Raw genomic sequence first — 24,685 nt, 5'->3', positions numbered from 1 at the left:
TGGAAATTAAAAATATATTTGGCAAAACAATGAATTTAATAGAAGAGACAAATCCTAGATTGGATATGACTGAGTAATTATCTGGAAGATAAAGTCTAGTAAATTGGAATGTAAAGTAAAAGGAAAATAGGACATGAAAACGCACAGAAAGAGAGCAATTGAAAGGAAGAAATAGTCATTTTTTAAAAAATGGATGGGGTTGGGGAATGTCTGTAAACTGAAGATTTGAAGAAATATTGTAGTCTTCAGATTGAAAAGACAAACTTAGTACCAAGCAGGAAAAACAAAGTTATCTACACTAGACACAAATTCAAATTTGATGTTTCCAGAATCTAAAGTAAAGGAAAAACTTATGTAAGAACAAGAATCACACCAGTATTAGACTTAACATTGTTCACAATAAATTCTAAAAGAAAATGGAACAAAGCTTTTACTGTCTTTGGAGGAAAATGTTTTTTATCCTGGAATTCTATATTCTTTAAAACTAGCATTCAACTACTAGTGTAGAGTAAGGACAGAATAAAGACATTTTTCTTTTAGAATTGGCAAGATGCAGGAAGCTTATCCCCCATGACCATGAACCTTTTCTGAAAAAAACAAACAAAAACAAAACTTTAGAATATTTTCCAATAAAACAGAAGAGTCTAAGGAAAAGAATAACATGAGTTATAGAAACAATAATGAGCAAAAAATCATTAGAATCTGTAGTTAAATATGAATTTGTGTTGTTAACACCTTTCAAATTGTTAAGAAAGAATTTCTTTAAAAGAAATGGCATAAAATAAAATAAAAGCAGATTAATACTATCATAGTAACAATCTGAATCTAAGCTACCAGGTGATTCAAAAAAGGTAGTGGAAGGTAATACGTAAAATCATACTAAAGGTCTTTACATTTCCTGGAGAGGAATGTATAGACACGAGTTAATTGTCAATCATTACTGACAATTAATTTAATTTAAATTTAAATTTTCTGGTCTAGGTGGCAGTATAGGTAAACACTGTGCTTGCCTCTTGTCATGACCACACCAAAATTACAACTAAACTACAGAACAACCATCATTGAGAATCACCTAAGTCTAGCTGAACAGAAGTCCTATAACTAAGGACATACAGAAGCCACCTCCAGACTGGTAGGAAGGGTTGAGATGTGGGGTGGAGACGTGGGGCTGAGACAAGAAAAAAAAAATCCAAAAAAAAGTGAGAATAGTTTAAGAGGCCTGTGGGACAACATCAAGTATACCAGCGTCTATATCATAGGGGTACGAGAGGGAGAAGAGAGAGAGCAAGGAATTTAAAACCTATTTGAAGAAATAATGATGAAAAGCTTACCTAACTTGGTGAAGGAAATAGACATACAAGCCCAGGAAGCACAGAGAGTTTCAAACAAGATGAACCCAAACAGGCCCACACCAAGACCTGTTATAATTAAAATGCCAAAGGTTAAAAGCAGAGAGACCATCTTAAAAGCAGCAAGAGAAAAGCAATTAGTTATCTATAAGGGAGCTTCCATAAGACAGTCAGCTGATTTCTCAACAGAAACTTTGCAGGCCAGAAGGGATTGGCATGAAATATTGAAAGTGATAAAAAGTAAGGATCTACAACCAAGATGACACTACCCAGCAAAGCTATCATTTAGAATCAAAAGACCAATAAACAGCTTCCCAGACAAGAAAAAGCTAAAGCAGTTCATCAGTACAAAACCAGTATTACAAAAAATGTTAGAGGGACTTCTTGAAGAAGAAAGTGGAGGAGGAGGAGGAGGTGAAGGAGGAGGAGAAAGAGTAGAATAAAAAAAAGATAAAAATTATGAAAATAAAATGGCAATAACTACATATCTGTCAACAGTTACTTCCAATATAAATGAATTAAATGCTCCAATCAAAATACAGGGTGGCTGAATGGATAAGAAAACAAGACCCTTACATATGCTGCCTACAAGAGACTTACTTCAGATTGAAAAGACATACACAGACTAAAAGTAAAGGGATGGAAGAAGATATTTATAAAAATGGAAACAAACAAAAGCTGGAGTATCAATACTTATACCAGACAAAATAGACTTTAAAACAAATGTTATAACAAGAGACAAAGAGGGACCCAGTAATCCCACTTCTGGGTATTTATCCGAAGAAATCCAAAACACTGCTTTGAAGGGACATGTGCATCCATATGTTCATTGCAGCATTATTTACAATTGGCTAGATATGGTGGCAACCTATGTGTCTGTCAGAGGATGAATGGATAAAGAAAAGGTGGTACATATATACAATGGAATATTACTTAGCTGTGATAAATAATGACATCTTGCCATATGCAACAACATGGATGGACCTAGAAGGTATTGTGCTGGATGGAGTCAGACAGAAGAAGACAAATGCCCTATTACTTTACTTACATGTGGAATCTAAAGAACAAAACAAATAAGCAAAACAGAAGCAAACTAAGATACAGAGAACTTTTAGACGGTTGCCTGATAAAGAGGGGTTTGGGGAGTGGGTGACAAAGGGGAAGGGATTAAGAAGTACAAATTGGTAGTTACAAAATAGTCATGAGGATGTGACGTACAGCATAGGGAATATGGCCAATAATAAATATGTATGGTGCCAGATAAGTACTATATTTATCAGGTGATCACTTCATAAATTATATAAATGTCTAATCACTATGTTGTACACTTGAAACTAATATAATATTGTATGCCAACTGTAATTGAAAAAATTTTAAAGAAAATATAAATTTAAATATAGAAGTTAATATTATCATTGGTGAGATACCATTTTGTATAGATAACATTTCTACTTCGTGCTTTTATTTTTTGGAAATTATGTCCTTTATTCTTAGGGACTTCAACTCCAAATCTGTCTATTTGTCTATCACTGGTCTTAGTAGATATACCAATATTTTCATATTCATTATTTCTGCCCAGGATTCCCATCCTGAATAGGCAACTGGTTTCCTAGGTTAGTAACCTAAACAATCACATTCCAACTTTAAACACAGCACAACTTGTTTGTCTTCTAGCCCTTGGCCCCAAGGCCGAGACGAGATCCAAGCCTTCATAGAGAGCCCCTGCTTGTTCCATTTCTCCTGAACCTCACCTGCCCTCTGAATGCTCTCTACTCCCACCTACTTAGTGTCTTTGAATTCTTCACAAGCTCCCTTCTGATCACTCATGAGTGGAAGCTGGACTCATGAAGAAGAAGTCTCTGCTGGTTCATTCCCAAAAAGATTTTTCTGGATGATTCCTTTATGAAGAAAAACCCCCATTGCTTTTGAAAATACCAGATGTCCTAAAAGTCTTAGTGTTGTTTTCAGATTTGAGAATTTCAAAAATGTAAATGCTACAAACTTTAGAAAATATTATTTGGTGTATCACTGGGTGTGTGGGGGGGTATTTTAAAAATGTCCTTGGTTTACATACCATTTGGTGTACCATATGGTGGGGTCCCATTATGTTGACAATGGGGAAGGATATGCATGTGTGTAGGCAGGGTTATATGGGAAATCTCAGTACCTTCTGCTCAGTTGTGCTGTGAAATTAAAACTGCTCTAAAAAATAGTGTATTTTAAAAAAGAATCTTAAACAGTCTTTGGAAAGTTCTATTATTTAACTTTCTTTTAGACTTCTTCAGTTTGAAGTAAAAGAAACTTTGAAGGAAAATTTTAACTTTAATGTTTTGTTTCAGTCAGTGCCATCTTCAGTGAGAGAGATTTCAAAATTAAAACTGAAAAATGTGTTTCAAAATTCACAGAACTAAACAAGTGAAAATGAAATGTATACAATTGAGTTTTCAAATTTTGAAGAATTTATACTTCTGAAGTAATTATAGCATAAAACTACACTAAGACTTTTAGGCCGTGCTATATTTATTTTAGTAAGCTTTAAACAATGTTTTACATTTTATTGATTAATCCTTTTCACACTAAGACAAATTAGTATTTAAGATCTATGAATTATTGATCGAGTTTTTTCAATACTTATACAAAAAATTAATCATAAATCAAAAAATAGAAAACATTTTGGTTTTGTTTGGGTTCAATTTTTAACCTACGACAGGAGTCTGAGGGTTGAATGAGCTTTTCTCTCAGTTTCACCCTTGTTTTATACCCAAGGAGATACAACAACTTCTTTATTTCCTTTAGCTGCTTTTAGATAAGTGTGAAAGCCCTAGACTATAAAATGATGCCAGAAAAGACCATGTCAGAGCATTAATAATTAGTAATTGGACTGGGTTTATACTTCATAAGCAGTCACTTAAATTTTCATTTTGCCTTGAAGAGTTTTGTGGCAACACATGAATATAGTAAAATTAAAAGTTAGCAATGATTTAACTTAATCTCTAGGCATAGCAAATAATTTCATTAGTTCAACAACATTCATTTAGCACTAACTGTTGGCCAAATCCCAGGCAGGTACACATTGCATTTTGTATACCCCTCTTTATTTTTGTATCTTAACATAAATGCATAACATGCAATTAAGTTTCCAGTGTTAAAGAGAAACAGAGTGAGCTTAAATGAAACAAAACTCCCATTTCAGCCTTTCTAGAATGTTCTTTCACAAAAAGAGAGAAAATATGGTTACCTCTGGTCTATTGGTAAAAATTTGAGCATAGTTCCCAAGGATGTGTTTTATAATTGACATTGTGTCATAGGTTAAAGTACAATGTTTTCTTTTCCTTGGTGGTAAGTAAAATAATAGTGCATTTTACAATCAATAGCCTTGTGGATTAGTTGAAATAATATGGGTAAAGATACTTGTAAACATCTGTATACATGGAGGTTATGAATAATTGTAACTCTTTTAGGATCTCATGTATCTTATTTTCCATCACCATCCAAAACGTATCACACTTGATTATATTGAATTTAGCATTTTCAAGTAGCATTTTGTATACTATGTTGTTTTTAGGGGAATTAAAAATGTGTTCTAATAAGATTATCAGTGCTGAGGGAGAGTAGAGGCAGGAACCATTTTTTGAATATGCTGGGTATCCAGCTTGCAGTAAAATAATGGAACCAGAAGAGATCTTGCCAGAAATTTTGACCCATTCTTCCCTCCTCCTCCCCACCCCTCTCCCATTCAGGTAAGTTAATATGACTCAGCTTTCTAAGAAAAAAAAATTGCCTTTTATTTTGTAAGGAAGCATTTCCACATTTTTTTACATAAGATGCTTTGCAAGTCATTTTGGACTTATTAACTTATGATTCATAGGATTTGGCATCATTTTGAAATAAATAACTTCTTTGTCTGGGTTTATAGCATTGACAGTAATGCTGCAGAAACCAGCCATTGTCAATTACAGCTAAGAGTGATGCAAATAGGATGAAAGCACAAGCCATGTCTTCAGACAAGTTATTGCTCCTTCAGGGTCCCACCACGTCTGTCAGGCATCATGAAACCTAAGCGCTTGCACTATGTATGTGTCCATGTGGAATGGATATGGTGAAATGTCAACTGTTGGAAACAGATGTTATCCATTTTTTATATTGTTAACAGCATACACATTAGGACACATTTCCAGGTCTATCTATAAGGAAAACGAGATGTGAAAATTACTTGTAGTGAATGTATTGCATCTTTTCTTGTTGGAAATATTTAAAGCTACCCATCAGTGAATGAGCCAGATGATGAAGTACCAGAATCAAAGACTTGAGTAGAGTTGTGGGATAATTGAGACAAATACACAGTTGTGGTATAAGTTTGCATTGTAATTACTTTATTATTACAAGCATAAAATATAGAATCTAGGATCTTTGTAGTAAAAAGTATTGACATTTTCACCAGCAGACCAGTGTCTCAGTTAGAAAGCTTAAAATTTTCCTTCATTTTGGAAAAAGTCAGTACTTAATAGTGTTTGATAGTTTATCAGTGATAAAGCAAATGTATTAAGTGAAAAAAACACGTTTTGCCAGTTTAATAATTATTTGTCCGTTCTTTACATGAAAATCAGACTGTGAATTGTGAATCCGTTTTATGGTCTTACATAAAACTTGAAAGAATATCTAAGGAAATAAGCATCTTCAGTTTAAAAAATACTCAATGTCCTTTAGTCTATCAAGAACTAAAGGACAGAAGGTTGAACTGAAATGAACTTATTTAAAAAAATTCACTGCATATTTTTCTAAGTAGTTTTATTTAAAAGTGTACTATTTAAAGCGTTTTCTGGGTTAGGCTTAAGGAAAGTTTGTGTTGTTACTTTTCAGTTAAGATTGCTAAAACAAAGACAGAGATCCTAAGATTTGACCTCTGCAGTGATGTTATTTAGTAAATTTCATGAGCTTCAAGTCACCTTGCAGACAAATAAGTGCTTTGTGAAAAGTATGAGAGATTTATAAATGGAAGTGAAAAGCTGTCCCCTTCAAGCTGAATGATCAAACACATTTTTGGAGAAAAACAGAGGTTGAACAGGTGTTCAGTATTATGAACTTGTGATGTAAAGAATGCAACAACTGAATCTGGCAAAAATCCATGTAGTATTAAATTCTTTGTTCTTAAGAAGCAAAACTCTATGCTACAGAAAGTCAACTCAAATTTGGGCTCTATGAACAACAAGATATTGAAAACTGCAGTAAGTCATATAAAGAACGGTATGTATAATTGTGTTACATCTCTTACAATCATTTTCATGCCTTTTGCCAGCATTTTAAGAATTGTTTTTTTCTTAAAATATTATTGCATTTTATATTCTTTGTGAATGTTGCAAGGTATTATTTAAAGTAATTTCCTCAATTCTATTTCTTTCATTCATGACTTTAAAAAGTTTTTATTAAGAAAAAAGTGAAAGTTAATACTTTTTGGCCTTTCATAAGAAGTGATTTGTATAATTCATATTTATAATCACCATTTCTTTATGAATTAGAAAACAGGTATTCTTATTTTAGAATAAACACTCTGAATGTATAAGTCAGTTGCAGAATTAGGAAGAAAACTCAAATAATCTGTCTTCCAAATTGGTAATACATACATCTATGAGATCATTTGCTTTGTAACCTTCTTAAACTTAATTTTGCTACTTGTTTAGAAAATAATGTCTGGTTTTGAATTTTGATCTTGGTAGAAAAAAAAAAAAATCTCTAGTAATTTCAAAACCAGGGGTCTAAGGATCTGCTCCAAACAGAGAAGCCAGAGACATTTGAGAATGATTACCTCAAAGAGAAGAGTACAAGTTAATTTCTGTGAGGTTGGAATACAAGCTTGGGCGATTTTAGCCAGGAATGTAGAATGCTGAGTGTGGATAAAGCCAGCTTCCTGACTACAGGTGTGACACGACACAGCTGATCAAACAGGACAGGAACTTGACATCACTCTCTGTTTAACTTCAGCTGCCCAATGAGCCGTGCCCAATCAAGAAGCCACAGAGAACCTGGAGAAGGCTTGTCTAGGGGGAGCAGTTTCATACTAAAAACCCTGCCATAAACACATGTATGAGCTTCAGTTTGCTCATGTTTGGGCCCTGGGATGTATAGCTACTCAATAGCGTGTTAAAGAGGCTGCACTGTTTTAAAAAATCTAAAATGTCTTTAAAATGTAATTTGTGTTTCATGTTCTCCCCACCTATTTGGGGTCCGCTATCATTTTTAAGTCATCAAATAATTCACACTATGCTGCCCATCTGGTCTGGTCTCCAGTTCCTAAAATCCTAAAAGAATAAAGTGAACTATATTACAACTTTTTTCTATATGCCAGATTTTCAAGGGGGACAGGAAGAACCAAAACAAAATTGAGGGTGTTAAAAAGCTTGTCTTGAGATCACAGCTGGAAGGACTACTATCAACAGGTCAAATCTGTTGCTTTCACCTGGATTCTTCTTCTCTGCTCCCACTGTCTCACATCCCATGCTTCTCAGCCCCAACTCCGAAGAGGGCTACAATGCAGGGTGCTAATCTAGGAAGGGTAGAACTGACAGGGGTGTAATATACAAAGTGGAAAGTCACAACTAAAGTATAGCCTATTCTAAACAGGTATGTACAAAATTGTGCCAACAGTTAGCTACTGATGAACCCATTTACCAATTTAATTTTGAAACTACAGTTTGTCATGGGTTACTTTATTAAGAATCTCATCCATTAAGTCGATCATGTCATCCTATCCACCTCAGCCAAGAACACCCATGATCACACACTGCATTTTGTCACCATCAGAAATTTTGCCATCTCTACATTCACTGTCTCAGACATCTGATTGGAACCTCAGTCCCTAATCACAAGGTTGTGTCCCTCCATGTCTCTAGGCACACAGCTTCTTACAAGAAATAGCTGTAGGGAACAGTTAGTAGTAATGTTTTTCTGCCTCCTTTCATGAATGTGGAAGTGTTTTTGTTGCCCATTTTATAGAGTGAACTTCTGTCTGCAATATTTTTATTATCCTGCTTCCAGACCTAAATTCAGGATGCTCATGATTGCAGCTACATTGTGCTTTAGATTTTTTCTTCCAGGAGTTTTATTGATCAAGGTTTACATTTAGGTCTTTAATCCATTTTGAGTTAATTTTTGTGTGGTATAAGGTTAGGGTCCAACTGCATTCTTTTGTATATGGATATCCAGTTTTCCAAGCACCATTTGTTGAAAAGACTGTCCCTTTTCCATTGAATGTTCTTGGCAGCCTTTTTGTCATTACAAAATGATTTTGTCAAAAATCATTTGACAGAATAGCCAAGGGTTTATTTCTGAGTCTCTATTCTATTCCATTGGTCTGTTTTTATGTCATTACAACACTGTTTTGATTACTGTAGCTTTGTAGTAAGTTTTGAATTATGGGACTTCCAACTTTGTTCTTTTTCAAGATTATTTTGGCTATTCAAGGTCCTATGACATGATGTATGAACTTTAGGATGGATTTATCTATCTCTGCAAAAAAACAAAACAAAACAAAACAAAAAACAAAAACAGGAACAAAAAAAACCACTGATTGGCTTTTGATAGGGTTTGCACTGAATCTGTAGATCACTATGGGTAGTATTGCAATCTTATAATATTAAGTCTTCCAGTCCATGAACACAGGATGTCTATCCATTTATTTGTGTCCTCTTCAATTTCCTTCAATGTCTTACACTTTTCAGAGTACAGGTCTTTCACACCCCCTTAGTTAAATTTATTCCTAGGTATTTTATTTTATTTTTTTATGCAATTGTAAGTGGAATTATTTTCTTAACTTTTCCTTCTAATAGTTAATTATTACTGTATAGAAATGCAACAGATTTCTGTATATTAATTTTATATCCTGCAACTTTACTGAATTTATTTATTCTATAGTTTTTTGTGACATCTTTAGGGTTCTCTCTCTCTATGTAGTATAATGTCATCACAGATAATGGCAGCTTTACTTCTTCCTTTCCAATTTGAATGCTTTTCCTTTTTCTTGTCTGATTGCTCTGGCTAGGATTTGTAACACTATGTTGAATAAAAGTGGGAAGAATGGGCATCTTTGTCTTGTTCCTCGTCTTAGAGGAAAAATTATTTCACTGTAGAGTATGATGTAGCTGTGGGTTTGTACCTACCTGTTGATCTCAATGAGGTTTCCTTGTATATGATGAGTTATGTACAATTTTCAAGTACAACTTGTAACTTCCAAGATACTCTCCTTGTCTTTCAACAGTTTGTCTGTGATGTGTCTAGGTGTATATCTCTTAGTTTGACCTACTTGGAGTTCATTAAGATATTGGATATATAGGTTAAAGTTTTTAATCAAATTTGGAGTTTTCCCATTATTTCTCCAAATATTCCTTTTTCCTCTTTCTTTTTCTCCTCTTCTTCCAGAACTCCCATATGTGTATGTTGATATTCTATTAGTCCCTGAGGATGTGTTCATTTTTCTTTTTTTCTTTTTTCTTTTTCTCCTTAAACTGGATTATCTGAATTTGTCTATCTTCAAATTCTCTGAGTCTCTCTTCTGCCGGCTCAAATCTGCTAATGGGTCCATCTAGTGAATTTTCCATTTCAGTTGTACTTTTCTAGCCCAGAATTTCTTTTTTTCTCCTTAAGGTTTCTATTAAAAAATATAACTAACATACATTATTATATTAGTTTCAGGGTACACCATTGTTATTCAACATTTATATACCTAAAGAAGTGATCACTATGATAAGTCCAGCAACCATTGACACCATACCATGCTATCGCAATATTATTGACTATATTCCCCATGCTGTATATATTACATCCCCATGACTTATCTGTTTTATACCTGGAAATTGGACCTCTTATTCCCCTTCCCCTTTCCTCCTATTTTTAATTTATCAAATAGAATTGACATTCGATATTATGTTAATTACAGGTGTACAGCATAGTAGTTAGACACTTATATAATTTATGAAGTGATCCCACTGACTAGAACCCACCTAGCGCTATACATAGTTATTACCATATCTGTATTCCCTATGCTTTACTTTACATCCCCATGACAGTTTTATAACTACCAATTTGTACTTTTTAATCCCTTCACCATTTTCACCATCCCTCAACCCCCACACATCTATCACTCCAACAAATCTAGTACCCACCTGACACCATACATAGTTATTACAGTATTATTGACTATATCCCTAATGCTATGCCCTACATCCCCATAGTTACTTTGTAACAACCAATTTGTACTTTTTAACCCCTTCCTCTTCTTTCACCCACCTCCCAAGCCCCCTCCCATCTGCAACCATCAAAATGTTTTCTGTATCTATGAGTTTGTTTCTGTTTTGTTTGTTAATTTTGTTCTTAGATTCTGCATATAAGTGAAATCACATTGCATCTGTCTTTCTCTGTCTGATATACTCCACTCAGCACAACCTCCAGGTGCATCCATGTCATTGCAGATGGCAAGAACCCATTTCCTTCTGCGGCTGAGCAATATTCTATTATATATATGTACCGCCTACTCTTTACCCAGTCTTACATCAATGATGCCCAGGCTGCCTCCTCATCTTGGCCATTGTAAACAATGCTGCAATGAACATATGGATGCACATGTCCCCTCAAAGTAGCTTGGGTTTCGTCAGATAAATACCCAGAAGTGGAATTACTGGATCCTTCATTGTCTCTTCTTATAGCCTTTGTTTTAAAGTCTACTTTGTCTGGAATAAGTATTGCTACCCAAGATTTTGTTGGTTTGTTTCCTTTCTATTTTCATGAAATTTCTTTTCCCATCTCTTTACTTTCAGTATGTGTGAGTCTTTCAATCTGAAACGAGTCTATTATGGGCAGCTTATGTAAGAGTTTTTGTTTTCTTAACCATTCAGCCCTCCTATGTCTTTTGATTGGAGCATTTAATGTATTTACATTGGAAGTAATTATTGATAGATATGTAGTTATTACCATTTTATTCATAATTTTTATTTATTTTTATTTTTTTTTTATGTCTGAATGAATTCCCTCTGACATTCCTTGTAATACTGGTTTGATGGTAATGAACTCCTTTAGCTTTTTCTTGTCTGGGAAGCTCTTTATCTGTAATTCAATTTTAAATGATAGCCTTTCTAGGTAGAGCAATCTTGCTTGTAGGTCCTTGTTTTTCATCAAATTGAATATGTTGGGCCAGTCTCTTCTGGCCTGCAGTTTCTGTTGAGAAATCAGCTGACAGTGTTATGGGAGCTCCCTTATAAGTTCTAGTACCCTTTCTTTTGCTGCTTTTAGTATTCTCTCTTTGTCTTTAACCTTTGCCATTCTAGTTATAATGTGTCTTGGTGTGGGCCTATTTGGGTTCATCCTGTTTGGGACTCTCTGTGCTTCCTGGACTTGTATGTCTATTTCCTCCACCAAGTTAGGAAAGTTTTCAGTTATATTTCCTCAAATAGGTTCTTTTTTTTTAAAAAAAGATTTTATTGGGGAAGGAAAACAGGGCATTATTGGGGAACAGTGTGTACTTCCAGGACTTTTTTCCAAGTCAAGTTGTGGTCTTTTCAGTCTTAGTTGTGGAGGGCGCAGCTCAGCTCCAGGTCCAGTTGCCATTGCTAGTTGCAGGGGGCACAGCCCACCATCCCTTGCGGGAGTCAAACCGGCAACCTTGTGGTTGAGAGGATGCGCTCCAACCAACTGAGTCATCTGGGAGCTCAGTGGCAGCTCAGCTCAAGGTGCCATGTTCAATCTTAGTTGCAGGGGGCACTGCCCACCATCCCTTGTGGGACTCGAGGAATTAAACTGGCAACCTTATGGTTGAGAGCCCACTGGCCCATGTGGGAATTGAACTGGCAGCCTTCGGAGTTAGGAGCACGGAGCTCCAACCGCCTGAGCCTCCGGGCCAGCCCCTACTCAAATAGGTTCTTGATATCTTGCTTTCTCTCTTCTCTTTCTGGTACCCCTATGATGCAAATGTTGTTATGCTTGATGTTGCCCCAGAGGTCTCTTAAACTATCCTCATTTTTAAAAATTATTATTCGTTTTTCTGTTCCAATTGGGTATTTTCTACTACCTTGTCTTCCAAATCCCTGATCTGATCCTCTGCTTCATCTAGCCTGCTGATGATCCCTTCTAGTGCATTCTTCCTTTCAGTTATTGTATTCTCCACTTCTCACTTTTTTTTAATGGTTTCTATGTCCTTTTATGCTTGTACTCTCTTTGTTGATGTTCTCATTAAGTTCCTTGAGCATCCTTAAACCATTGTTTTGAACTCTGTATCTGGTAGGTTGCTTGGCTCCATTTCATTTAGTTCTTTTTCTGGATTTTTCTCCTGTTCTTTCATTTGGGATGCATTTCTTTGTCTCCTCATTTTTGCTGCCTCTCTCTGTTTGTTTCTATGTATTATGTAGCTCTGCTATGTCTTCCAGTCTTGGCCTGGTGACCTTATGTAGTAGGTGGGACCCAGTGGCACAGTCTCCCTGGTCACCTGAGCCAGGTGCTCTGGGAGTATCACTTGTGTAGTTTGTGTGTGCTCTCCTGTTATAGTTGAGCCTTGATGGCTATTGGCACTCAGTGGGTGGGATTGACCTTCAGGCTGACTGGCTGTGAGGTTTGGCCACTTCCATTACTTATGGGCTGCTGTGTGGGAGGCTTATACCACTGAGTAGGATTCACCCTAGCAGATTCTGGTGCCTGTTGAGACCAACTTTTGTGTGTGCCATTTGTGGGGCTAATTGGTGATTCTCTGCTGTGGTCTGAAGCTAACCTCCAAGTATGTAGGTTCTGGGACCTCTTGGGAGGGGCGCTGGTGCAGAACCAGGTCAGCCACTGACTGCTGGGGCTACTGGTAGGAGCTACAAATAGATCTGCAGTTCTTTGCTGCCTGTGCTAAACCTGGAGGCATGTGGGAGAATCCACACTGTGAACCGAGGATGGCTGCTACAGTACCAGGCCTCGGGTAACTCCGAAAAAAAGCCAGGATACCCAGAGGCCTGCTGCCACCTGCCAACTCACTTAAGGTTGAGCCACTGATAAAGCCTCATGTGGTATATGAGTTAAGTGAGGCAGGGTCTCAGGGCATCGCTAGAGAGGGAAGAGTTATGGTCACCAGGTTAATGCAGATTGGTTTGATGCCAGTGCTGAGCCTGGTGTGACTCAACAAAAGTCTCAGAGCACAATGAGGCCAGTCACCACCAGCCTGGGGTCTGTGGACTCCGATAGTTTTCCTAGAAAGAATGCAACACTGGCAGGGCTGGCTGCTCATGGAGAAAGTGCCTCTGGCGGTGCTCGAGTTGGGTGAGGTGGAGTACCAGCTGAGTCAACAGGGCGGAGCAGCAGAGCTCATCAGACCAACCAGATTCGGATTTGGCTTGTGGGGGCGGGCTCAACATAGGAAAGATGGCGTCCGCTGGCCAGCTGCTCGGGAAGGAGCCCCTTCACCAGGAAAAGGCTAACTGTCCTCTAGTCCTCCCCCTGAAGCTACACTCCTCAATCTGCCCTCTGTATGTGTCCGAGGCCTCCTGAGTCACTGTCCCTTCGCTGGAGCTCAAAGTGAGTGCCTGTGCGCGAGTGTCTGTCTGTGCGTGGGCTTTTTAAAAGAACGTCTGGGTTTTCCCACAGCCTTCTGTCTTATCTGAATGGTTAGAGTCCCCACTGTTTTTGTCAGCCAGATGTTGTGGGTGCTCTTCTTCCCAGCACCAGTACTCTGGGCTGGGGAGCCTGGTGTGGGAGTCTGGGGTCCCTCACTCCTCTGGGGAGGAACATCTGGGGCCAAGGTAGCCATCCTGATTCTCAACTGCCATAGGGAGGTTTGGGGCCAGTTCCTCGTCTCCAGCCTTCCTATCCGTCTCGACGTGGCTTCTTCATATTTCCAGATATAGGACTTCTGTTTGGCTAGACTTGAGATGGTTCTCTAGGTTGATTGTTCTATAAATTAGTTGTATTTTTTTAAATGTGTTCATGGAAGTATGCAGGCATGGTGTTTACTCCGCCATCTTGGATCTCTCTCTCTCAAGTCCAGAATTTTGAATTTATTCTTTTTTATATAATTTAAAACTGTTTACTGATATTCTCTACTTTCTGCTACATTGTTTTCAAATTCTAATTGTTTAGACATGGTTTCCTTTAGTACCTTGAACGTATTTATAATAACTATTTTAAAGTTTTATCTAATAAGTCCACCATGGTATAGACTTTCTTACGGTCAGATTTTATTGGCTGGTTTCTTTCCCTGGGGCATATTTAGGTAGATAATTTCCTTTTTATTTGTATGCCTCATAACTTTTTGCTGTAAATTGCTATTTTAAATAATATAATGTAGAAACTCTGGAAATCAGATTTCCCCCTTCCCAGCGGTTATGTTGCTGCTATTTTTTGTTGTTTTTGCTGTTGTTTGTTAGTGACTTTCTTGGACTACTTTTGAACTGTCTGTATTCTTTGTCAGTGTGGCCGCTGATATCTCTGCTCAGTTAGTTCATTGGTCAGCTAATGAGTTGACAGAGATTTTCTTAAATGTTCTGTACCATTGAGTTCTCACTGTTTGGTGAGGGATTCTGTGTGCATTTTATGGCATACATTGAACACTCCAACAGTTTACAACTTTGTCTTATCCTTCCCTTCTACTTTCATAGAGCCTCAAGGTCAATCAGAGGTAAGCAGTTAGGGCTATTTCCAGTCTTTTCTGGGCATTTGTAAAACGCTGAGCTTGCAGGTGGAATTTTAGATCCCCAGGAATATATTGGAATTTTTCAAAGCCCTCTATAGACATCTCATTTCCAAGATTTTCCTGTTAATGTTTTTTTGGCCTGCCTCTTGTTTGTTTCAATTGATATTAATATCTCCTATAGTTTTATGTTAAATAATTGCCTCTGATAGGACTTTCCTCACTGAATGAGCCCTGAGGTACAGTAAAGACAAGCCTTTGGAGTTTTCCCTAGAAGTTGCCATTCAGGTTAAATAGTGACAATTCTGTTGGAATGAGGTTCTTTGGGGAGCTCTAAACCCATTCTTTCCCTCCTGTGGCTGCTAGGCTACAGGTTTTCCCAGATACCATGGTTGCAAGGCTGCTTGTGTTCAAGGTTACTACAGAGCAGGGGAGGGTGGATGGGAATAGGGAACATTAAAATGACATAAAGCTCGACGTTCTTCCTGAGATTCAGCCATTTTTCTTGAATACACACTCCTTTCATTTGAGTTTGAGAGTTCTGAAAAAGTTGATTTTGCCAATTTTGCCACTGTTCTCATTGTTGTTACAGAAGGTTAGGACCAGAGGCTTCTTCTCCTCTATTTATTGTTAAACTAAATGTGGGCATTTGAGTTAATCATTTTTACACTGATGCTATGATTTTGGAAGTAACAGCAACACAATTTGATAATAATGCAGATCAGTTATTCTCGCTCTAGATACGCATTACCTTCAGAGCATTAAAATATATATATATATATATATATATATATATATATATATATATATATACACACACACATATATACGTATATATATACGTATATATATGTGTGTGTGTGTATACATATATATATATATGTATACACACACACACATATTCTTATGCAAGGGCCCTACCCCTGTTCTATATATTGAGATTGAAGCTTAGGCATTTATATTTCTAAAAAAATCAACCTACGTGATTATAATGTGAAATTTACATAAAAAATTTTATCTCTTTTCTACGAAAAATTTCAACCCAATTTTGCTAGAATTCCCATAAGTGCAGGAGGTTGGAATCCTGGCTGTATAATAATTAACTTGTAAAAGATACTGGGATTTTGGCTGATTCAAAGCTTAATGTGAACAACTAGTGCATGCAGTTAGCCACACCAGCAGAAGTACTGTTTCTAGATCACAGAAGACAAAAGTTTTACTACACTCTGCCATAGGCAGACCACATCTGGAATTCTGTGTTAATTTCTTGGATATGTTTTATGAGAAAGTTTGATAAATATGAAAGGAGGCCTATGGAAACTATTTAATATGAAAATTAGTCAATGGTACATATTGCATAAAATAAGGTAAACTAGATACCTGGCTTCAAATATGAGAACATTCATGACAATGAGGATTAGTTACAGTTAGTATAATATATTTCAGGTTCATTATGAGTTGAATAGAATCTTATCTGCTGAGCTGGGAAGCTAACCACATATTTGTACAAAAATGATGTAACAGACCCAACAAGTAAACTTTTGTGAAATAATCTCTTCATAATTCGAGACTCCCTGTTTTGTTTTGAGGTTGTTTTGGAATATACTATTTCATATAGTTTTTGTGTTTTCCTGTCTAGATTATGGTTTCAAGTATTTTTCTTAGCCTGATCCACACAACTCACTGTTCAGATGTATCTTGATTTGATCAACAGGAAATTGTTTCATTTGTCTTTTTTTTTTTAATTAAAGTTTATCAGGGTGACAATTTTTAGTAAAGTTACATAGATTTCAGGTGTACAATTCTGTATTACATCATCTATAAATCACATTGTGTGTTTACCACCCATAGTCAGTTCTCCTTCCATCACCATATATTGGATCCTCTTTACCCTCATCTACCTCCCCCCACCCCACCCCCCCTTATCCTCTGGTAACTACTAAAGTATTGTCTGTGTCTATGAGTTTTTGTTTCTTCATTTGTTTGTCTTGTTCTTTTGTTTTTTGCAGTTTTATATACCACACATCAGTGAGATCATATGGTTCTCTGCTTTTTCTGTCTGACTTATTTCGCTTAGCATTATAATCTCAAGATCCATCCATGTTAACACAAATAGTACTATTTCATCTTTTCTTATGGTTGAATAGTATTCCATTGTGTATATATACCACAACTTCCTATCCATTCATCTATCGAAGGACACTTTGGTTGTTTCCATGTCTTGGCCACCATAAATAAAGCTTCAGGGAACACTGGAACACATATGTCTATGGATAAATGTTTTCAGATATTTTGGGTAGATACCCAGGAGAGGGAATGCTGGGTCATATGGTAATTCTATTCTTAATTTTTTGAGGAACCTCCACACTGCCTTCCTTAGTGGCTGCACCAGTCTGCATTCCTACCAACAGTGTATGAGGGTTCCTTTTTCTCCACAGCCTCTCCAACACTTGTTAATATTTGTCTTGTTGATGATAGCCATTCTGACTGGGGTGAGGTGATATCTCATTGTGGTTTTGATTTGCATTTCTCTGATGATTAGTGATGTTGAGCATTTTTTTCATGTCTATTTGCCATTTGTATGTCCTCTTTGGAGAAATGTCCCTTCAGGTCCTCTGCCCATTTAGTAATTGGATTGTTTGTGTTTCTGTTGTTGAGTTGTATGAGTTCCTTATATATTTTGGATGTTAGCCCGTTATTGGAGGCGTTGTTTGCAAAAACCTTCTCCCATTCAGTTTGTTGCCTCTTTATTTTGTCAATGGTTTTTTTGTTTGTTTGTTTTTTGCTGTGCAGAAGCTTTTAAGTTTGATATAGTCCCATTCATTTATTTTAGCTTTTACTCCCCTTGCCTTTGGAGTCAAATTCATAAAATGCTCTTTGAACTCAAGGTCCATAAATTTAGAACCTATGTTTTCTTCTACACAGTTTATTGTTTCAGGTCTTATGCTTAGGTCTTTGATCCATTTTGAATTAATTTTGGAACATGGTGACAGACAGCAGTCCAGTTTTCATTCTTTTGCACGTGGCTTTCCAGTTCTCCCAGCACCATTTATTGAAGAGGCTGTCTTTTCTCCATTGTATGTTTTTAGCTTCTTTGTCAAAAATTATCTGTCCATATATGTAGATTTATTTCCGGGTTCTCAATTCTATTCCATTGATGTGTGTGTCTGTTTCTACCAATACCATGGTGTTTTGATTATTATTGCCCTGTAGTACAAGCTGAAGTCAGGGAGTCTGATACCTCTAGCATTGTTCTTTTTTCTTAGGATTGTTTTGGCTATTTGGGGTCTTTTGTGGTTCCATACAAATCTGATGATTTTTTTGTTCTATTTCTTTAAAAAATGCCATTGGGATTTTGATGGAGATTGCATGAAATCTGTATATTGCTTTGGGTAATATGGCCATTTTAACTATGTTGATTCTTCCAACCCATGAGCACGGAATGTCTTTCCATTTCTTTGTTTTCTTCAATTTCTTTTAAAAATGTCTTACAGTTTTCAGTAGGTAGGTCTTTTACATCCTTGGTTAAGTTTATTCCTAGGTATTTTATTCTTTTTGTTGCAATTGCAAAAGGAATTATTTTTTTTTAATTTCTTTTTCTGAGATTTCATTGTTAATATATAGGAATGCAATGGACTTTTGTTCATTGATTTTCTAGCCAGTAATTTTACTGTGTTCGTTTATTGTTTCTAATAGCTTTTTGGTGGAGTATTTAGGGTTTTCTGTATATAGCATCATGTCATCTGCAAAAAGTGACAATTTAACTTCTTCATTCCCAATTTGGATGTCTATTATTTTTTTCTCTTGCCTAATTGCTCTGGCTAGGACTTCCAATACTATGTTGAAAAGCAGAGATGATAGGAGACAGCCCTGTCATGTTCCTGATTGTAGACCAAAGGGCTTCAGTTTTTCACCATTAATTATGATATTAGCTGAGGGTTTGTCATATATTGCCTTTACTATGTTAAGGTATTTTCCTTCTATACCTATTTTATTAAGTGCTTTAACCATAAATGGATGTTGTATCTTGTCAAATACTTTTTCTGCATCTATTGATATAATCATATGATTTTTATCCTTTATTTTGTTCTTGTGATGTATCACATTGATTGATTTGCATATATTGAACTATGCTTGTGCCCCTGGGAGGAACCCCACTTAGTCATGATGTATAATCTTTTTAATGCATTGTTGCATTCAATTTGCTACAATTTTGTTTAGGATTTTTATATCGGTATTCATCAGAGATATTGGTCTGTTATTTTCTATTTTTTGTTATCCTTACCAGGTTTTTGTATCAAGGTAATTTTGGCCTTATAAAATGAGTTAGGGAGTATTGTCTCTTCTTCAGTTTTTTGGAAGAGTTTGGGTAGCACAGGTATTAGATCATCTTTGAGTGTTTGGTAGAATTCACTAGTGAAGCCATCTGGTCCCGGACTTTTGCTTTTGGGTAGGTTTCAGGTGACTGATTCAATTTCCTTACTGGTGACTGATCTATTTAGGTATTCCAATTCTTCATGATTCAGCTTAGGAAGGCTATATGTTTCTAAGAACTTGTCCATTTCTTCTAGGTTATTGAATTTGGTGGCATATAGTCCTTCGTAGTAGTCTTTGATGATCCCTTGTATTTCTGAGGCATCCATGATGACTTCCCCTCTTTCATTTCTGATTTTATTTGTGTCTTTTCTCTTTTTATCTTAGTGAGTCTAGCCAAGAGTTTGTCAATTTTGTTAATCTTTTCAAAGAACCAACTCTTTGTTGCATTAATTTTTTTCTATTGTCTTTTTGTTCTCTATTTCATTTAGTTCTGCTCTGATTATTATTATTTCCTTCCTTCTGCTGACTTTGGGTTGCATTTGTTTTTCTTTTCCTAGCTCTTTATGGTGTAATGTGATGTTATCTATATAGGATTTTTCTTGTTTCTTGAGATAGGCCTGTAATGATATAAATTTTCCTTTTAAAACTGCTTTTAGTGCATCCCCCAAATTTTGTTAGGATGTATTTTCATTGTAATTTGTTTCTATGTATCTTTTTATCTCTCCTCTTATTTCTTCTTTGACTCAGTCGTTCTTTAAAAGTATGTTGTTTAATCTCCACATATTTGTGTTTTTTCCTGCTTTCTTTTTGCTGTTGATATCCAATTTGAAAGCCTTGTGATCAGAGAATATACTTGGTATTCTTTCAGTCTTCTTAAATTTACTGAGCCTAGTTTTATGTCCCAATATATGGTCTATCCTTGAGAATGTTCCGTGTACACTAGAAAAGAATGTATAGTCTGATGTTCTAGGATGAAGTGCTCTATATAATGCCAATGTTCATTTCATCTAATGTGTCATTTAAAGCTGCTATTTCTTTCTTTATTTTCTCTTTGGATGATCTGTTCATAGCTCTCAATGATGTATTTAGGTCCCCTACTATAATTGTGTTTTGGTCAATTTCTCCCTTTAGTTCTGTTAGTAGTTGCTTGGTATATTTCGGTGCTCCCTGATTGGGGGCATAAATATTGATGACTGTTATGTCTTCTTGTTGTATAGTCCCCTTTATCATTATGAAATGTCCATCTTTGTTTCTTGTTAACTTTTTTATCCTGAAGTCTGTTTTATCAGTATGGCTACACCTGATTTTCTCTGGATAGCATTTGCTTGGAGTGTCAATTTCTACCCTTTCACTTTGTGTCTATATTTGTCCTTGTAGCTGAGATGTGTCTCTTGGAGGCAGCATATGGTTGGGTTTAGGTTTTTGATCCAATCTGCTATTCTGTGCGTTTTTATTGGTGAGTTCAGTCCATTTACATTTAGGGTGATTATTGACATGTGAAGATTTACTATCATTCTATCTTTGGTTTTCTGGTAGGACTGTGTGCCCATTGTTTCTTTGCCTTTTTGTTACTGTCTATTATCTTTTCCCCCTTTTATGTTTTTGTTGTCACAAATTATCCCTATTTATGCTGGTCAAATAGCCTCCTTCAGTATTTCTTGTAGTGCAGGTCATTCATTAGAAAATTTCTTCAGCTTCTGTATGTCTGGAAAGGTCTTTATTCCTCCTTCATATATAAAGGATATCTTTGCTGGATATGTTATTCTTGGATCATAATTTCTCTCTTTTAATAGTTTGAATATTTGAGTCCATTCCCTTCTGGCTTGTAGAGTTACTGCTGAAAAATCTAATGATAACCTCATGGGCTTTCCTTTGTAGGTTACCATCTTCTTTTCCCTGGCTGTCTTGAGGATTCTTTTTTTGTTGTTAATTTTTGACAGCTTCCATACAATGTACCTTGGAGAAGGCCTGTTGGGGTTGAGGTAATTAGGTGTTCTATTTGCACTTGGATTTGAGGATCCAGTTCTTTGCACAAGTTTGGTAAGTTCTCATCAACTATTTGTTTGAATATACTCTTTGTTCCCTTCTCCCTTTCTTCTCCTTCTGGTATGCCCATTTTTCTTAATGGTATGTCCATTGCTTTTTCTGATGGAGTCAGAAAGTTCTTGTAGAGTTCTTTCATTTCTTTTAACTCTCAAGTCTCTCTCTTCTTCGATCTATGTCATTTCTAGATTTCTATCTTCTATGTCACTGACTCTTTCCTCCATCTGGTCAGTTTTATTACCTAAGCTGGCTATTTCATTCTTCATTTCTTTTATTGAGTTCTTAATCTCCACAAATTCTATTTAGTTCTTTTTTAAAATTTCAATCTCTTTGGTAAAATGTGCATTTTGTTTTTTGATTGTGTTTCTGAGTTTATTAAACTGCTTGTCTGTGTTTTGTTGCATCTCATTGAGTTTTTTCAGAAGTACAATCTTGAATTCTCTGTCATTTAAGTCACATATTTCCATGTTTTTAAGTTCATTTTCTGGAGACTTTTCATTTTCTTTCTGACCTGCTTTGTTATCTTGGTTATTTGTGGCAATTAATAAATTATTATTTCTCTTTCTAGGCTTTTATAGGGGTGGTTTCTGCAACAGGTTGGTAGGAAGAGGTCTTTTCTTTGCCTTCCAGTAGGTGTTGGTAGAATGCTTTATTTTCTTTCCAACCATAGCCATTGTTTCTCTCTCATGCTGTAGTGTTAAATTTTCTCTGCACTGTTTTGGCTTCTCACACAATGGGGACATTCCCTGGAAGGTGGGCTTCTCCTCTGTGAGTAGGTTGCCTGGGATCAGGGCACTGTCTCCATTGGGGGATGTGGAAACCTTCTGAAGTTCCGAAGCTCTTCCTGCACCAGATTCAGGGCCTGTGTGTTTCAGCAGCTCTATTTACCCTTGCAGAGATCTGCCCAGATAGGTGGGGGCAGGTGCTGGGTGGGTTGTGAGAGGTGGCTGTGAGCAATGGCAGTGACCACCAGCACAGCCCATCCTGCACCCAAGGCTCTCTTCCCTTCACTGGAACCATGGCTGCAAGTCCATGGCTGTGGGCCGCAGTTTTCAGAACTGCAAATATTCCGTTATTTTGATCTGACACTGCTAGCGTTCTAGCACTGGGAGGGTTGGGCTGGGGAGATCTCTGGGAGGCTAGCAAGGGAGCGGCTAGGCTCTGTGCCTAAGCCTTCCATACTCTGATTGGCAGTGAGGGCTTACACCACCATTTCATCCTTTTTCCCTCAGTCTTTGCTCCGAGGTCTCTGCAGTGAGTGTTGGGTTCAGCTGTGTTATATGCTGATCCCTCAGGTGGAACTGTGGGCCATAAGCGGAGCCCTAGCAGTCCAAATTTGTCTCTCTCTCATGGAATGCAGTAGTTCCGGAATGCAGTGAGCTCAGAGCTCCAAGCTAGGTCTGCTCCTGTGCCCGCTCAGCCTGTATCTCCGTACTTGCCCCTTCCCTTCTCCCCTGCTCGCCCAGTTTGCCCACCTTTAGATGATTTCAGTTGGGTATCTCTTAGTCTTTCCTGTCTGCTGCAGGGAGTCCTTTGTGGAATTACAGTTGTTCAATTTGTTGTAAATTTCAGGGGAACATTCAAGAGGCTCACCTCACGCCACCATTTCTATGATGTCATCTCACTTTATCTATCTTAATCTGTGGGTTATTGAGTATAAGTGGGAAAAATTAAATATATACAATATTTAAAAATTTTAAAATATACACACATAAATGCATATATCTACATAGTTTTATAAATAATAGCTATTTTATGATAATATGACTTAAATTTGTTTAGCACCTTGTACTTGTTATAATCTTTCAAATACATCATTAGTTAAGAATATAATTTAATTAGCTATAAAAGCCTCTGGATACACAATGGTATCTCACCAGTTAGACCGCTTTGTTAACAGAATATTGCATCTAAAGCTGAATCAACACAAGATATAGTAAAATGTGAAAATCACAGTTGTCTGTGATATTTATAAAACTTATTTTAAATTAGGCTAGGGAAGTAGAAAAAAATCAAAACCATTACATTTATTTTTCTTATTTTTCTTGTGATTTAATTGGATAAAGTCACCCTCAATGTATAATGCATTTTCTGGTATGTTAGACTATGAGGGTTGTATGATTTATTTTACCTGAGATTAATTTATTTTTCCCTTCAGTTCAGAAGCAAAAGGGTGAACATTGATGTTCTAATTTTGATTTTTGAAGAACTACCTTTGAAAGTGTAAGGTAATTCTAAATCAGCTCTCTCTACACACACACACACACACACACACACAAAGTACCAAAAAAATGTATACAAGTGGACACCTTAGTCAAATTGCTCAAGCAGTAGTTCGCCGTAATCAAAAGTGTCTGGACACTGGGGGTAACCACTTTGAGCACCTCTTGTAACTGTAGAAGTAAAATGTGACTTGTATTTGTCTTTTGTTATCGGTATATATTGAGTATTACAATTTTAATACAGTTTTCCTTTCTTAAAATGTGTATATATTTTTTTGGGCTATATATATATATATATATATATATATATATATATATATATATATATATATATATATATATATGGCTGTAGGACTTGCTAGCTACTAGAACTAGAACAAGGATCTTATTGTGATAGAGGTACATAAACAGTCTGTTTTCCTTGAGTATATGTGGGTTGTATTTATAATTTTAAAAGCATTTAATTTATTGATATACTTCTAGGACAAGATTTGCCTGTTTATTTTTGGTTTCTTTGACATGCTATTCTAATGTGAATGTAGGATTTTTGCATTTTTTTTATATGCAATGTGCTATTTTTAAATATTTTTCAAATACTATATTATGCATCGTATGGTCTCTACATGGCACAAAGCAGGATTTTTATAGCCTTTCTGGATAACATTTTTCTCTTAAGTCTTGTTATGCTTGTTTGTATATGCTTTAAAGTTGCATTATGTTTATCTCACCTCATCAGAAAACTACCAGTTTTTTCACTGGAAGCAAGAGGAGGAATTTCATACCCATTAGTTTAATTGCTCTATGCCAAAATATCCAGTTTTCTGTATTATTCATTAATCTCTAAGTAATATCCTAATACATATTTTCCTACTAGTTGAACTTTAACCAAGTGTATTTTGCTATTTCATGTTCATCTTATTTGTGTATTTGATGTAATTTTGTTTAATTTGAACTTGATATCTTTTCCTACTTATTCATCCATCCAAGCTTTACTTTAATAGCAGTATAGAAGGGTTTTATATTCTCCTTTTTGATTACTATTTTTGTTTGTCTTAGGAAATGTCATTGGTAAAATAGCTTCATCTTTTTGGAAATTGTTAACCATCTAAATT

At 36.1% G+C, this 24,685-nt stretch overlaps 1 protein-coding gene across 4 annotated transcripts in view; it reads left to right on the top strand.

Moving 5' to 3' along the window:
• Window positions 1-24,685, top strand: part of ODAD2 (outer dynein arm docking complex subunit 2) — a 164,581-nt gene that overhangs the window by 93,126 nt on the left and 46,770 nt on the right. Inside the window, exon 18 of one of the 4 annotated variants that reach the window (XM_088789441.1) lies at window positions 3,024-3,298. The exons of the other annotated variants lie outside the window; for them this stretch is intronic. Coding sequence (XP_088645567.1) covers window positions 3,024-3,197 — 174 coding nt within the window. The 3' untranslated portion in view covers window positions 3,198-3,298. Of the gene's footprint in view, window positions 1-3,023; window positions 3,299-24,685 lie in introns of those variants that run through there. 4 annotated transcript variants of the gene reach the window in all.

This window comes from Rhinolophus sinicus, chromosome 1 (assembly GCF_057876585.1).
Source record: "Rhinolophus sinicus isolate RSI-liver-muscle chromosome 1, RSI-T2T, whole genome shotgun sequence".
NCBI classification, from domain to species: Eukaryota; Metazoa; Chordata; class Mammalia; order Chiroptera; family Rhinolophidae; genus Rhinolophus; species Rhinolophus sinicus.
The sequence above is the reverse complement of the archived record's forward strand: the minus strand, read 5'-3'. Positions and strand labels throughout refer to the sequence as shown.